The sequence below is a fragment of the Alligator sinensis genome, unplaced genomic scaffold, assembly GCF_000455745.1.
Source record: "Alligator sinensis unplaced genomic scaffold, ASM45574v1 scaffold606_1, whole genome shotgun sequence".
Classification (NCBI taxonomy): domain Eukaryota; kingdom Metazoa; phylum Chordata; order Crocodylia; family Alligatoridae; genus Alligator; species Alligator sinensis.
In genome coordinates, this window is record NW_005842472.1 from 646,412 (window position 1) to 661,177 (window position 14,766).

Below are 14,766 nucleotides of genomic sequence, written 5' to 3' on the forward strand. Positions count from 1 at the left end.
GGCCCCGGGGGCCATGGCCCCCTCCCTCCCACCCCATTGCTATGCTACTGCACACAGCTATTGAGAAGTGGAGCTTGCCAAATTAATAAGTTCTTAAGTACAATGTGCATGGATATGTTGCTTGGGCAGAACCTTCCTGCAAATATGAACCCCCTATATTGAAGCTGTTTCGGAGCTGAAGAGTGGATTGGGACTCACTGAATTAAATCTCAGTAGGGATATTGGAGTCTCAGGTGGGCTGAGCTGAAGTCACTAGGCACAGATGATCCTAATTAGACCTAAACCTCACATTTACGGAGGGACTAGATTAATTTTTTTCTAAAAGCTAGGGCAAGGAGCTTGAGAGATTGGAATTCTCGCTTTTTCTGTGGTTGTTGACTTCCCCTATAACTTCTTCAAAATTAATCTGCAGGAACCATGTCCAGACATTTCTTTTGGAGGCTGCCACTTTCTTTGAAAAGAAATCTGTGAAATACCAGGAAAGTGTAGGATCTTGCATTTTTGCTTGGCTTGATCTTGTAGAATTTTTGTGCAGCTGCACAGATGCAATTACTCCTCTGACTTTTTCAAGGTAAAATTGAATATACAAACAAACACTCTTATTGCCCTCCTACCACACACAGCTCCCATATGGTGCTAGTTGCTGGATCACTGACTATTAAAGACAATAATATCTCCTGCTATTAGAAGGCTTGGGCAGGAGAAAGGCCTTTGCTTCAAGGCCATGCAGATATTGTCTCTACTGTTTGGGTACGCCTGTTCTAGTCTCATCCACAGTTTATGTTCTCATTATTAATGTTTCCTTTTAAAAAGTGTCCTTGCAGCAGAATATAAAATAGCGCTATACATTATTTCTACTGAGGCATTTTTACATCTCCCAGATTTCAGGTGGAACTGAGTAATAAGTGATAAGTGACTCTGCTGGATGTAGAGTGACCACCTTTTCAAAATGGAAAGGCGGGACACATGCCTGCCTCTCCCCCTCCCTTCCCCCCACTGGCAGCATGGCCAGGGCAGAGCCAAGTGGAGCAGGGGCGGATTCAGGCTCAGGGCTCCATGCCCTGTTGCCTTTCCTTCAGGAGCCCCATACTGGCTGCGTGATCCTGCCCACCCAGCATCAGTAGGGGGCACAACTTCATAATACCATTGCCTCCACTGCTGTCAGGTGGGCACAGGGTGTGTTGCCAGGATGGGACTCCCAGGGGAGGGCAGTGGGACAGGGAGCCCAGAGCCTACAGCAGGTAGTCCACATCTGCACCCAGTTCATACAAATCTGGGGGGGCATGTGCCCCTCATTTCCCCCCCTTCACGCCAGGGAATGCGCATAGCAGTGAACAGCTGCACCCCCTGGATACTCCATTCCGCTCCCCACCCTGGCTCTGGGCCCCATGCACCACCCTGGCTGGGCAGTGCCCCTCAGCCCATGCCACTGCCCCATTCCCTCCCTCACCATGGGGTTCTTGATACTCCCCCATTTCCACCTTTTGTTCCCTCCCCTCCATAGACTTATCTTCAGTGAGCTGCTCTTCATGCTGCCTGGCTGTATTCCTGGCCATGTGCATGTGTTCAGGTGCGCACATGCACGTGGTGCCCCCTGCGTCCTGTTCCTAGCAGCCCCTTGCAGCCCATCTGAAATGCTACCAGCCTGGAAGGGGGAACCTGCCATTTCCTGATCCCTGCATGATACTGTGAATCTGGCTCAAATGTTGTCCCGGACTCATGCAGCCCGGGACTGGGACTTGATGTTCCCATTCTAGGACTGTCCCACCCAGTTAGGGATGGGTGGTCACCCTAGCTAGACCTTAGATTGACTGTATTACAGATGGCCACATATGGGTAAAAAAAAAAGAAAAAAATGTTGGTGATATGTCTTTTTTGAAGATTTTTAGAATGTTAGTAACAATAATGTTGGTGTCACAGCAGTTGCTGCTTCTGGTTGCTTGTGTCAGTTTTGCAAATATATTATTTTAAAAATTATATGTATCAATTAAACTGTTCTTATATAGGAGAGTTCTGCTTTTTTACTCCTGTTGCAGAAATTTCTGCAAATAATGAAAAACCAAGATAAGCTGTGATCTTTTTTATTTTCCCCCCTTTTTTTTGTTAGAATGCAATTTGTTTGGGAGCAGGGGACAAAGCTGTGAGTGAATACAGATCAGTTCTCTACTATCAGGTCAAACAGCCACGCTGGATGGAAACACTAAAGGTATGGCAAGCATATTTCACTGACATTTTCTGTTTCAATTGTCAGTTCCTATCTTGTTTAGAAGGAAGGTATTGCAGTGTAGATCACATTTTTGGTAACAAATAGCTTTGGGTCTTGAATACAAATAAATGCATGTACCATCAGTCATATATCAGCTATTGGTTAGGGATATGTGATTAGTGATGCTTAAAGTTTTGGCCTAAAAATTATGTTGGAATTTCTTGTAGCAAAACAAATGCAATCATTTTAGTTTACCTTATGTTCTTAACATGCCTCATTGAAAACGAAATATTACATTGTACTGTTTTAAAACAGTGGAAGTGAGGGAGCTTGCATGATTAGAAACAACAGAAATCTCCCATAAACTTTTATTATTTTTTATTGTCTTGAATTGCTTTTGTCAGGGATGAAATGAAAGGCAACTGTGCAATTTGTGTTTAATATCTAATGGAAGTTTCTGAAAGTGGTAATTACAAAATACAGCTCAAGGTTGCATGACGAGCTTTCCAGTAAAAATGCTTTTTGTGACAGCATTATTGAAGATTACTCATGTAATATAGCCCATCTGTATTTAACTAGGCTGCAATTAAATTATGAATGTAATGGGCAGAGAAAGGGTAGAAAGGTAACTTGGACATGATCAATTGTATATGTGCCTTGAAGGCAGTCTGGTATTTTGAGTCATATTGTTGTAGTTCTAAATTTTGGCAGTAACTTTTGACCAGATTTTTGTATTCTGAGCAATTAACAATAGTCATTATTTGAAGGCTGGGATTCTAAGATGCTTTTATATAGGGCTGAATACTCTTATGCAGTTGGTAAGGTTTGATAAAAGAACCCACTGGGGTTGTTAGTAGAGGAATAAAAAGGATGATATCAACATGATACAACTTTAAATATTTGTGACATGCTTGATTATAAAAAAAAATGTGGAGTGCTGCTAATATTTGATTTCATACTTGGAGATTTCATACAACTTTTTTAGAAATTATAATGCAAAGTGTGAATAAGATATGGTCTTGACTCCTTTATGTTCTATTCATGATTGACACTTGCTTTGCAGTCCCAAGGAAACTTTTTTCTCCCTGTCTCAGTTTATCCATTTCTAAAATGGGTATAATTACCTTTAGAGGGGATTTTACAATGATTGATTAATGTTTAAAGGTAATAATAACAGAGTATAGTACATTTATTTTTAGCACATGAACATCTACCAGTACTGTAACTGATGGCTGTAACAGTTCTTATGTTCTGCTACACTTGACTGTTGCTTTAATTTGAGGAACTAGCAGCATATGATTATATAGACATTGCATGTTGTCTTTTAGTGTGGCCAGACCTAGACCCAGCTTTGTTTGACTTGTGTATGCATGTAGGAGTAATTGCAGAGAGTATCTTTAATATGCTCAGCAATTAAAATAATGCTGTATCTTCATGCAGAGATGAGGACATGCATTATAGGCAACACTGGTTTTTTAAAATATATTTTTATTTACTATACTATGATCTGATTTATACAAGGTGGCAATTCCCATTGAAGATATGCAAAGAGTACATCTGCGCTTCATGTTCAGACACAGGTCATCTCAAGAGTGTAAGTATGACTTTTTTTTCCCTTTGTCACCAGATAAGCTTAGCTTGATATATATCATATATTAAACACATCATTGTGTACTTTACAGCTAAAGATAAAGGTGAAAAGAATTTTGCAATGGCCTATGTCAAGCTAATGAAGGAAGATGGTACAACTCTGCAAGATGGCTCCCATGATTTGGTAGTCCTGAAGGTATAGTAAAGAGAGCTTTTATATCAGAAGAATTCTAATTTGCTCATGAATACTTTCTTCACTGGATTGTTTTCCATGAAATCCCACATTTTGTTATTCTTTTCTTTCTACCACCCATAAAAGATGTACATCACTGTCTCTGAGCAAGAGCAACGTGATATTAGCTTTCTTTAGGGCCAGTCAGTAGCACTACACATGTTATCAGTAGGCGGGAATCAATTTAGATCATCATAGGCTGGTGATTCTTCCCACTGCTTTCAGCTTCTGTTGTCATGAGAAAATTGAAATAGTTCAGTAAACAGACTTAAACTGTCATTGTGATTGTGGGAGGGGAGGGAGAGGATCATTAAAATTTAGTTTCTCTTCATCCCTCCTCACCCTCATGTGAATAAGACTGTAAAAGACTTGTGTTTATCTTAGTTACTTGGGATTAGTTGTTGGATAATTTCAGCAATTTATCCTTGGCCTGTGTCATGCGTGATGTATTTCTTGCTGGCATATGATACTGGGCATCTTGACAGTATTGATCAGTTTTTATTGGACACAAATAATGAAACTGACTTTTTTGTTCCCCAGTTGAATTAATGATATTCTTGAATTTGGGTTAACTATACACAATGCTGATGATTAGGAATTTGTCATCCATTTCCTGTGAATTTTCTCAAGCATTTACTTTAGCTAGTTCTGCCCATATTCTGGTCAATATGTTAGTTTGCTGTAATTTTCATACAAAGTTAACACCCAGGGCTGAACACAACCATATTAAATTATGTATAATTCCAATGAAGAATAATGGAATTTTAGATATTAGTCTAACTTTAGTTGTTATTAAAATTGATAAATATGTTGCCCAGAAGGGATAATTATTTGTTTTGACTGCCTGCATAATGCAGAGCATAAAATATTATTAAGTGATTCCTGAATCAAAACCATAATTTCTGGTGCAGCAAAAGCATATATTTAAGAAATGCTAAATCCAATTGTCACATTTTATCTGTGATAGAAGGTAGATGGATGATTTCTGACATGCTTGCTGATTCTGGAATTTAAATACAGCATTGACAACCTGATGAATTAGAAATTCATTACTTAGCCCCTGAGAAATGAGTGCCCTTAAAAATCATGAGTCTTTAAGATTTTAAATGCATTTAAGGTCATGGGGGTATTTTTTTGTTTTTTATTCTTGGTGCCTTTAAATGTATCTTTTACAACATTGGATCATATTTTGAAGTTTTCCCCCCACAGTCTAGCAGTCTAGAAAGCATTGTTTAAAAATACACTTAGTCATGTAATTGCATGAAACAATATTGTAAGACTCATAAAATCATGAAAGTTGGCAGCACATGTCTGTTGGCACTGGATTTATGACCCAGATACCTTGTTCCAAGCGTACCCAAACCATCAGACCAAACATAACTTCTCCATTTGATAATAGGCAATTTTTATCTCACATATCTATCACTGACACAGTGATAGCAGATAAGAATAATGCAAACAATTCTATATCTACCACTCTTAGAGCTGTTACAGAGGAAAGGTACGTTTGGCCAGTACGCAAACTTCACTGTGAAGTTCTCTCTTGAATATCAGATGTCAGCAGCTGAGGATCCTTCCTCTGTGGGGCAAGTGAGATGGGCTGGTGGTGCACCCTCTGTTCATGGTGACCTTGGGTTTTCCTCTTGCGGATCCTTTGCTACTCTGAAATCCCTCGTTTTTGTATTCTTTCTCCCGTCTGATGACTCTTCATTCCTTGGCATCATTGATTGATCTCCCTGTGGTCATCATACTATCCAAGTTCTGTCCTGTCAGCATATTCCTTTGTTTCACAAACCCATCACATGCACACATATCTTAATTTGGTTATTTAACAGTCCTCCTAATTTGGTCTGTTCACCAAAGCCAGAAAAGGCTTTGTAGTTTGGAACTGTGACCTGGCACCAATGTTGCAGAGTCCCTTATCTTTGTTGGGGTACACTGTGCATGTTATGGAACAGTGTGGTACATGTCTTCAATTTCCCAGCCTGTATGTCTGTTGGCTTCAGACACAGTGGGCTTTGAATGAAACTTTTTGTCACAAATAGGCTTTTTGATACCAGTTTACCCTTGCCATTCCCTTGGACCATTGCTCTAACACATCTGCTTTACCTACAAGCCAGTTCCCAAAAGCAAACCTCTAAATATCATTTTCTAGCCAGTGTCTAGGTTGTAGCTTCAAAATCTGTCACTTTTTGTCCATTGGCATCTCTCTATGATACTTTTTCTTGTGGTTTTTCCCCTTGTTTGCTTTGGTGCAGCTTATGTTCTGCAATTGCAGTATAGGATGGCTCAATGCTTTTGAATGAGAATTTCAACTAAATTTAAATACAAGCTGCTTTCTAGAACTTGACACTAGTAAAAGGATCCCTCTTCATGGGATGTGAGAATCTGAGAACTTCATGAAATAATAGAAAGTCTCTTGAAACCAAGTTCACTAGAAAATCAGATTCGATGAAATTTCATGGGCCTGCATTATATCCTTGCTAGTGTCTAAGGGTTGGACTTGGCTTGATTTTCATAGGCCAACATTTTTTTGAAGGTACAATGAATGCTCAAAGCCTAAAGTCTCCGATCTTCAGAAATCTTGAACTATCTACATTTATTAGTATATCCTGATTGCTCTTTTTACTCTGTCCCTGTGGTCAGGCATGAATCTGAATCCCTTAAATGGCATGCAATTTAGGTGCAAAAAATGGAAAAACTTCTTCACAATTAGGATGTCTAGACTGTGGAATAAATTCCTTCCAGAGATGGTGCAATCACCTACCCTGAAAATCTTCAAGAGGAAAGTGGATGGTCACTTTGCTGGGGTCACCTGACCCCAGTTGTCTTTCCTACCTAGTGCAGGGGGGCTGGACCCAATGATCTTGAGAGGTCCCTTCCAGCCCCTTACAGTTTATGAATCTATGAAAATATTGGTACATGTTGTAACTGAAGTTGTTGCTGTTCCCCCTCCTCACTCTTTCCAAGGAAAATGAACATTGTACTAATTTTGCAATAAAAATTTGTCCTGCCAAGACCTGTAATATAGGATTTTTAAAAAATCTTTTCTTCCCCCACCATCTTGAACTATGTAAGAAGTCTTGAATTGTTTGACCCCACAGCTTGGTCAGGCTTAAATGATTTATTGCAGTAGTCTTCTTTCACTAGAGGTCTTTGGCTATGTTGGTACATGTATTAAGATCCAGAATTAATTGTCAATTTATGATAGTTTTCCATAATTCCCCATCTCTGACTTGTCCTAATTTAAGTGGGGTTTTATTACAAATGATCTCTTACAACATCTTACCTTGCTAGCTAATGCTACAGTACACAAATTTAGTGAAGAAACTTCCTAATATGATTTTATAGAATATTTTAGATTTACTTTATCTAAAGGCAAATTGCAATGTAATTTTATTTTTCTATTGACAGACTCTGGCAAAAGCTCAAACATGCAATTGCTGTATTCTGAGGACACTGACAAGTGACATTTGTCTCATGATTCGACTGTTAAAAGCTGGTTACAGCTATGCCCTGACAGAAATGTATGGATGTAGAGCTCTTTAAAAGTGCCTGATCACGCAACAAATTAGGCCTTGTGAAGGTTGAGATGAAGGTGCTCTAAAGCAGAGCACTTTCGTTAACTTTTGTCTGATCAAGGCTCTGGTCCACCTGCTCTTCCTCTAGCACAGACCGGGCAAACCCCAGCCCAGAGCTCCATCCTCTCCCTTCTCCTTATCCCACCATGCAGACCGCACTGGAGCTGGGAGGGGAGATGGGTGGAGTGGGCTAGGGAGAGAGGCTGCAAACACACAGTTCCTTCTGGATCAGCTTCAAAGTGGAGCTCAATCTCTCACTCCCCTGAGCCAACAGCAAAGGTCTGTTGGAGCAGAGGAAGAGGGAACGACTTGGGGAAAGGGGGTCGCTGTAACTCATGGTGCTTTCTGTGAAGTGACGTGAGTTACAGTGGGGAACTACACCTCTGTCAGCACCTTAAAAATAACGTTCTGGAATATCTTCAAAATGAAAGGAATAACCTTCCCACTCTTTTCCCTTACCACATACCTATAGTCAATTGCATCCACAGTCAAAAATCAAACTATTCCTTTGTTGGTGACTAACTTGTCTATTCTAACCCTGTCTATTCTTCCAATGAAAAGTCTCAGTCTCTTTCTGATTATATTTTTTAGGTTGTACAGCTTATCCCAAACTCCACTGTAGTCCTGGGGTGAGGAGAAGGGGAGATTCATGGGGTGTCAGACATGTTTTCTTGAGTTTGTTTTATTGGTATGACATGTACTATCTCTATGAAGCACCAAGCTGTATTTAGCTTTATTGTTATTATGTCTGCATGAACTGTAATATAAAATGTATTTCTTATATGCTATAATAGGGCCAGGATTGTGCAATACCATATTTATTTTCCAGTGAGCTTCTTTGGCACCTAGAAGAGGCTCAAAGCCTAAATGGCTGAAGAATAGTTAATTGCTAAAAATTAGCATTTGACAGGAGTTTGTTTACTCATCTTCCTTGTGGATGTGTTCTGATGCATGTGACCTTGGTCCTACCAGATAATGGTGGTTTTATATTTTTAAAAGAAGGGGCTGTAAGAATAACACCTATCTATTCAGACTAGGGCTGGACAAAATATGGCCTGCCATGCACTTTCATTTGGCCCATGGTGCCCACCAACAGATTGTGCCCTATCCAGCCATTCTGCCCATGACGGTGGGAGTGAGTTGCCCATGTGTACACAGCCCCCCAAATATACCCTATTGCACTTTGCTTCCATCCTCATGGGCAGAAGGGCCCGGCCTCGCCATCACACAGCTTCTGGGCAGGGCTGCTGCAGCCTCCAGGGACCTGATCCGCTCTCCTGCCTCCAGATCATTCTGGGCAACAGGTAAGGAAGTGGCAGCAGTGGAGTTTCAGCTAGGTGGGAGCATGGAGGGGGCTAGCTGCAGTGCAGAGCCCATTCCCAGGGGGGTGGCAGTAGTGTGGAGCTCAGGTGGGAAGCATGTAGGTGTGAGGGAGGGTGGGGGTGTGGGACCCCCCACACTCCCCTCCTCTGCTGCACAGTCCCAGCAGGCAGTGGCAGTAGCAGCAGGCGGGGGCACTTGGGCCTGATGCAGGTGCCTGGCAGGGCATGGTTCCAGCCAGTACTGCACATTGCAGCAAGGGGCACAGCCTCCACCAGCCCTTCTGTATCGCCAGCACTCCCTGCTGCACATGCACAACCCCTGTACTTATGCGGCATGAAAGGGAAGCCCCACACTCTGAAGCTGGCTACCTTCCCTGCTGGGGCTGCGCAGCATGGGAGGGAAGCACCAGGCAACTTCCTGGGGGGAAAGCAGCTGGCTTCAGCACCTGGGGCTTCCCTCTTGTGCCTGACGAGTGCAGGGAGCTGGTGATAGAGATTGCCTGGCAGAGGCTGCACCCCTTGCTGTGAGGTGCAGCATTGGCCAGAGTTGCACCCTGCTAGACACGAGCACCTTGAGCAACCCTGCTTGCTGCTGCTGTGCCATTGGGGCAGGGGGGAGTGTGGGTGGTTCCCATACCCCGACCTTCCCTCATCTGCCCCCGCAACTCCCCACATGTGCACAACCCCCTAATATACCCTGTGCTCCCCCAGCCACACACACACACACACACACACACACCCTTTCCCCACAATAAACAAGATTAGGAATTTATTTTTGAGTTATTATACAATACCCTCCATATACACTACACAAGCACAAATCATAACAAAATATTTTTGAAATAAAATTAAAATATATTATAATAGGTGTTTGACTTTTAATGTATGATTTGTTTTTTTTCTGGTTCTAAGATGGCAACCCCCACCTCCCAAAAGGAGTAGGCTAGCCTTGGCCCATGATGCTGTCTGCTCCAGATAAGCAGGGAGGACTGTTCTTGTGCCCCCTGGCTTCTGGTCTGGGCCACTGCAGGCCCATGGCTGCATTTCTGGAATCAAAAGTGAATGCATCTGTTCACTTGCATATTGGTTCAATCTACACAGTTTCTAAGTCTACTAAAGCCTCCAGCTTTTTGCCTGTCTGTACTTAGCCTTAAGCCCTGCCCTGTGTGCAGGGTTTGGTTTTTGGCTTTCCTGGGTTTAGGGAAACCCTGAAGTTCCTCAGTCAGCAGCCTGAGTAAAGCAAGCTGGCAGAAGAAATTGCAGTAGACCCTGATGTAAGGTCAGAGGTAGGGATTTCTTTCTAATCTGCTGAGCTGAATAGAAGCTGCCTTCTCAGATTGAAGATGCAGAGTAAGACCATGTTATTGCTCTGATCTTTTCATTTACTTGTTTATTCATAATCTTTGTATCTCAACCTGTGGTTACTGATTTCTTATGCTGATTCTTGTTTTTATAATAAAGCTTTTATTACCTTTTTAACTCGCTTATTATCGTCAGTGATAACTGTGATCTCAGAGCATTTGACCACACAGGCCAAGGAAGGAAGGGTATGTCTTTTTATGAGCACATGACCTGACAAGGGTATGTTTCTTGTAGCTGGCAGAATTTTTTATCCTAAAAGCTGGCAAGGCACTGGTAAACAGGCATAGCTGAGGTGCCACAGGTCAGGGAAGTAACCGTTGGGGCATCTCATCCTCTTCTCAGTGGTCAAGCAGCAGATGGCAGAGAAGGGTTTGGAACTAAAAAGTACCCCTGGAAGTGTGAGAGCATTCTGGAAGTGTGTTTGGATGTGTCACAGAGCTATCGAGTTAAACTTGGTGTAACCAGGTCAGCAACACCATGTCTTCTATAACTTGGGTGTCATTCTCAAATTGTCCTTTTTTCTTTATATCCTTACATCATCTCTTTATTCCACTCGAATAGTACCAGCCATTATTGCCCACTTCCACATTTTCAGATATTTTTGCCAACTTCCACATTTCTTCAACATCTCCTCCTCATTTTCCCAACTCTCATTTAACTCTCCTGTGCTGTTGAGTATGCACACACACAAGTGCATGCACACAAACATACAATAACAGTACAACTAAACAGTTTTGCTTTTGGTGTGCAGAGGCCACAGTAAATCAAGCTGAACAGCATTGTCTTACTTTTTACCCATTTTTCTCCTACCTTATCCTGAAATCGTAAGCTTTATAGTCTAGAAGAATATTCTTCATCTGTTTTCCACATATTGTAAAGTATATGGAGTACTTCAAAACAAAGAACACATAATAACTAATATATTACTTTCAGGGTGATAGTAAGAAAATGGAAGATGCCAGTACTTATTTGAGTTTACCTTCAACTCGTCAACAAATCGAGAATAAAGGAACTACCTTAAGCCGGAGTTCTAGCATTGTAGGAGGGCTCTCGGTAAACACACGAGATACCTTTTTGATTTCAACACTTGTTTGTTCAACAAAAGTAACTCAAAATGGTATGTATTTCTAAATTACACTGAAGCTTTCGAAAAGGATTATTACATTATTGAAAAATATCATTTTTTTTAACAAGAGTGGACCTTTTCTTTTATTTCAGTGGGTTTACTGGGTCTTTTGAAGTGGCGCATGAAACCAGAGCACTTAGAGGACAACTTAGAAAAACTGAAGATTGTGGATGGAGAGGAAGTTGTGAAGGTACATATCTTACTTTTTCATATATAGTTGCTATTTTTTTCCTATAGATTTATAGATCTGACCCTAGTATCTATGAATCTAGGAACAGTCACCCAGACAATCAATTAATAGTGATAAAAAGGCAAATAAACTACAAAGTTATTTCACAAAATACAACTTTTGTTGCAGCTTTCTATCATGCCACTAATTGAACACATGGCCAGGGACTCCTGTGGCTGGGAGCCCTGTCAACTGATTGGATCTCCTAGCTGAGGGAGAGCCATATCCATCCCCTGAGGCTGGGAGCTCGCAGTGTATGGACATACGTTTGCACAGCTTGTAAACAGGCAGGGAAGCTGCTGCTTTGGTATGTGCAGCAGGTGTTATTCTGTAGCTATTATCTGGTCAGAGGTCTGTGGCAATCTGAGGAAAAATGAATTCACAAAAAGTTGCATATTTCTTGAGCCGTTATAACTACAACTTCACTCCAGCTACCTGTCATATTAATGTTTCTCCCCTCCTCTTAATTAATCCTTCATCTTCACTTCTCATTCTAATATCTTAGCTTTTTTATGTTTTTTTTCAAATGCATACTTACATATATATGCTCCAGTCAGCTACATGTTGTTTTTTTATTGGATTCAAGAGAATTTTCTCTGATCACTAAAAAGATCTCTTTTTCTTGAGAGGCAATAATTTCTTAGGGTGACATCTGTTATTGGACCAACTGTATAGTTGGGCTAGGGTTAGACAAGCTTTTGAATACAGAATATTCTTTATCAGGTCTGAACAGTAAAAGCCAGCACAGCAGAATAAAAAATAGTTGGAAAAGGTAAGGGAGAGAATTTCCCATGGGTGTACAGATAAATAGCTAGCAGAAGAAAAGAAACTTATTGCTGGGAAATCAAGGCCTGTCAAAAAGGAGGCTCATTCTCACCTTTCATGGGTGGAAAGAATGCAGGAATCCGATAGGTTGTAAGGCACCATAAAACCAATATCAGTGTTAAGCCTTTGGTTCTTGGTGTCCAGCCAGCTTATGAATTTTTGTTTCTAATTTCACCTTCTAAAGGTGTTAGATAGATTTCCCTTGAGCATGAAGATAGTGCGACCAACAAGGGAGTGTTGTTCCGTAACAAATATGCTCCTAAGGGGCAGTGTGGGGGTGTGTGCCTTTATTTTTTTCTGTTAAAGTTTATTCTAGTGTGTAATTGCTGTTTATTTTGATCCACATAGTTGCCATAAGGGCATTTGGTGCATTGAAACATATGTCGCATTTGGAGACAGACACGTGTGGGAATCATGCATTCTGATGGGTTTGTTGTGGGGGTGTTGATTGTAGTAGCAGTGGAGAAGTGTTGACAGGTTAAACATTTCTTGCTAAGCAAGGCTGTGTCCTTCATCTTTTGGACAGTGGGAACATTGCTTTTGATAAAGAGATGGGCAAAGATGTGGGTTCTTTGAAAGCCAGGAGTAGAGGGGCTGGGAATATTTTTCTCAAGGTCTGATCTTTACTGGGCATAGGCCGTGGCTGTTTGATTCTTCTTAGTTCTAGTGTGTGATGGCAGGTGACAACCAGGAGTGTGTGGTTGTGGAGGGTTTCTTTTTGTATTGAAAAAGGTTACTACAGGTATTTGGGTGGCTCTTTCAAATATATGGTCTATTCCTCTACTGGAGTGTCTTTGTTGTATAAAGGCAGATTTTAGCCTGGCAATGTGGGCATCATATCCTCAGAGCAGATGCCGTAGTATCTCAGGGCCTGGCTGTAGACAGCTTTTTGGCATGCTTGAGGTGACTGCTGTTTTTTTTGGACATAAATATGGAGGTCTATGGGTTTTTTGCATGTGGTGGTTTGTGGGATGTCACCCTGGATGTCGGTTGTGATATCTAGGAAGTTTATGTTGGTGTAGGAGTATTGCAGATAAGGTTTGATCAAGGGGTTTTTATACCTGTGGTAGAAGTCCGTAAGCAAGTCCAGGTGTTCAGAATGATTAAAATATCATAGATTTCATAGGCATTATGGCTGAAAGGGATGTCATAAGAGCATCGGGTCCAGCCCCCTGCCCAAGGGGCAGGAAGTCAGCTACGGTCAAAGGATCCCAGCAAGATAAGCATCCAAATATCATCTGTGTAATACAGAGACAGTGCAAGTTTGATCAATTTTCCAGAAGTTTTTTCCTTCAGATGGCTTATGAAGAAGTTAGTATATTGAGGAGCTGTCTTCCTCCTCCATGGGGACACCTATGGGTAGAAAGTTGTAGTTGTAGAAAGTGAAATTATTGTGCATGAGGATGAATTGAAGGATTTCATAGAAAGTTAAGGTTGGAAGGGACCTCAGGAGGTCATCTAGTCCACCCCCCTGCTCAAAGCATGACCATCCCCACCTAGATCATCCCAGCCAAGGCTTTGTCTAGCTGGATTTTGAAAACATCCAAAGATGGAGCTTCTACCACCTCTCTGGTTTACCTGTTCCAGTGCTTTACTACCCTCCTAGTGAGGAAATTCTTCCTAATATCTAACCTAAACTTCCCTTGCTGCAACTTGAAACTATTGCTCCTTGTTGTGTCATTTGCCACCACTGAGAGCAGCCTAGTTCCATCCTCTTTCGAACCCTCCTTCCGGTAGTTGAAGGCTGCTATTAACCCACACGCACACACACACTCCGCAGACGCTTTCTCTTCTCTAGCCCAAATAAGCCCAGTTCCCTTAGTCTTTCCTCACAAGTCATGTCCCCCAGCCCCCTCACCATTTTTCTTGCTCTCCACTGGACTCTCTCCAATTTTTCCACATCCTTTCTGTAGTGAGGGGACTAAAACTGAACACAGAACTCCAGATGTGGCCTCACCCATGCTGAATAGAGGAAAATAATCACTTCCCTTGACCTACTGGTAAAACACTTACCAGTGCAGCCCAGTATGTTGTTAGCCTTCTTAGCAGCAAGGGCACACTGCTGGCTCATATTCAGCTTATTGTCCACAGTAACCCTCAGGCCCTTTTCTGCAGAGCTGTTGCCTAGCCAGCCAGCCCTCAGCCTGTACTGGTACATAGGACTGTTCTGTCCTAAGTGCAGGACTTTACACTTGTCCTTGTTGAACCTCATGAGATTTCTTTTAGCCCAGTCCTCCAATAGGTCACTCTGCATCCTAGCCCTACCCTTCAACGTGTCCAGTACACCCCCCCC

The 14,766-nt window shown here is 41.8% G+C and overlaps 1 protein-coding gene across 1 annotated transcript in view; it reads left to right on the forward strand.

Annotated features, from left to right (window-relative positions):
• DOCK2 (dedicator of cytokinesis 2) overlaps positions 1 to 14,766 on the forward strand; it is a 514,326-nt gene that overhangs the window by 55,035 nt on the left and 444,525 nt on the right. The window contains exons 15-19 of the mRNA XM_025212572.1: positions 2,108 to 2,206; positions 3,728 to 3,800; positions 3,889 to 3,992; positions 11,227 to 11,410; positions 11,512 to 11,609. Coding sequence (XP_025068357.1) covers positions 2,108 to 2,206; positions 3,728 to 3,800; positions 3,889 to 3,992; positions 11,227 to 11,410; positions 11,512 to 11,609 — 558 coding nt within the window. The remainder of the gene's footprint in view (positions 1 to 2,107; positions 2,207 to 3,727; positions 3,801 to 3,888; positions 3,993 to 11,226; positions 11,411 to 11,511; positions 11,610 to 14,766) is intronic.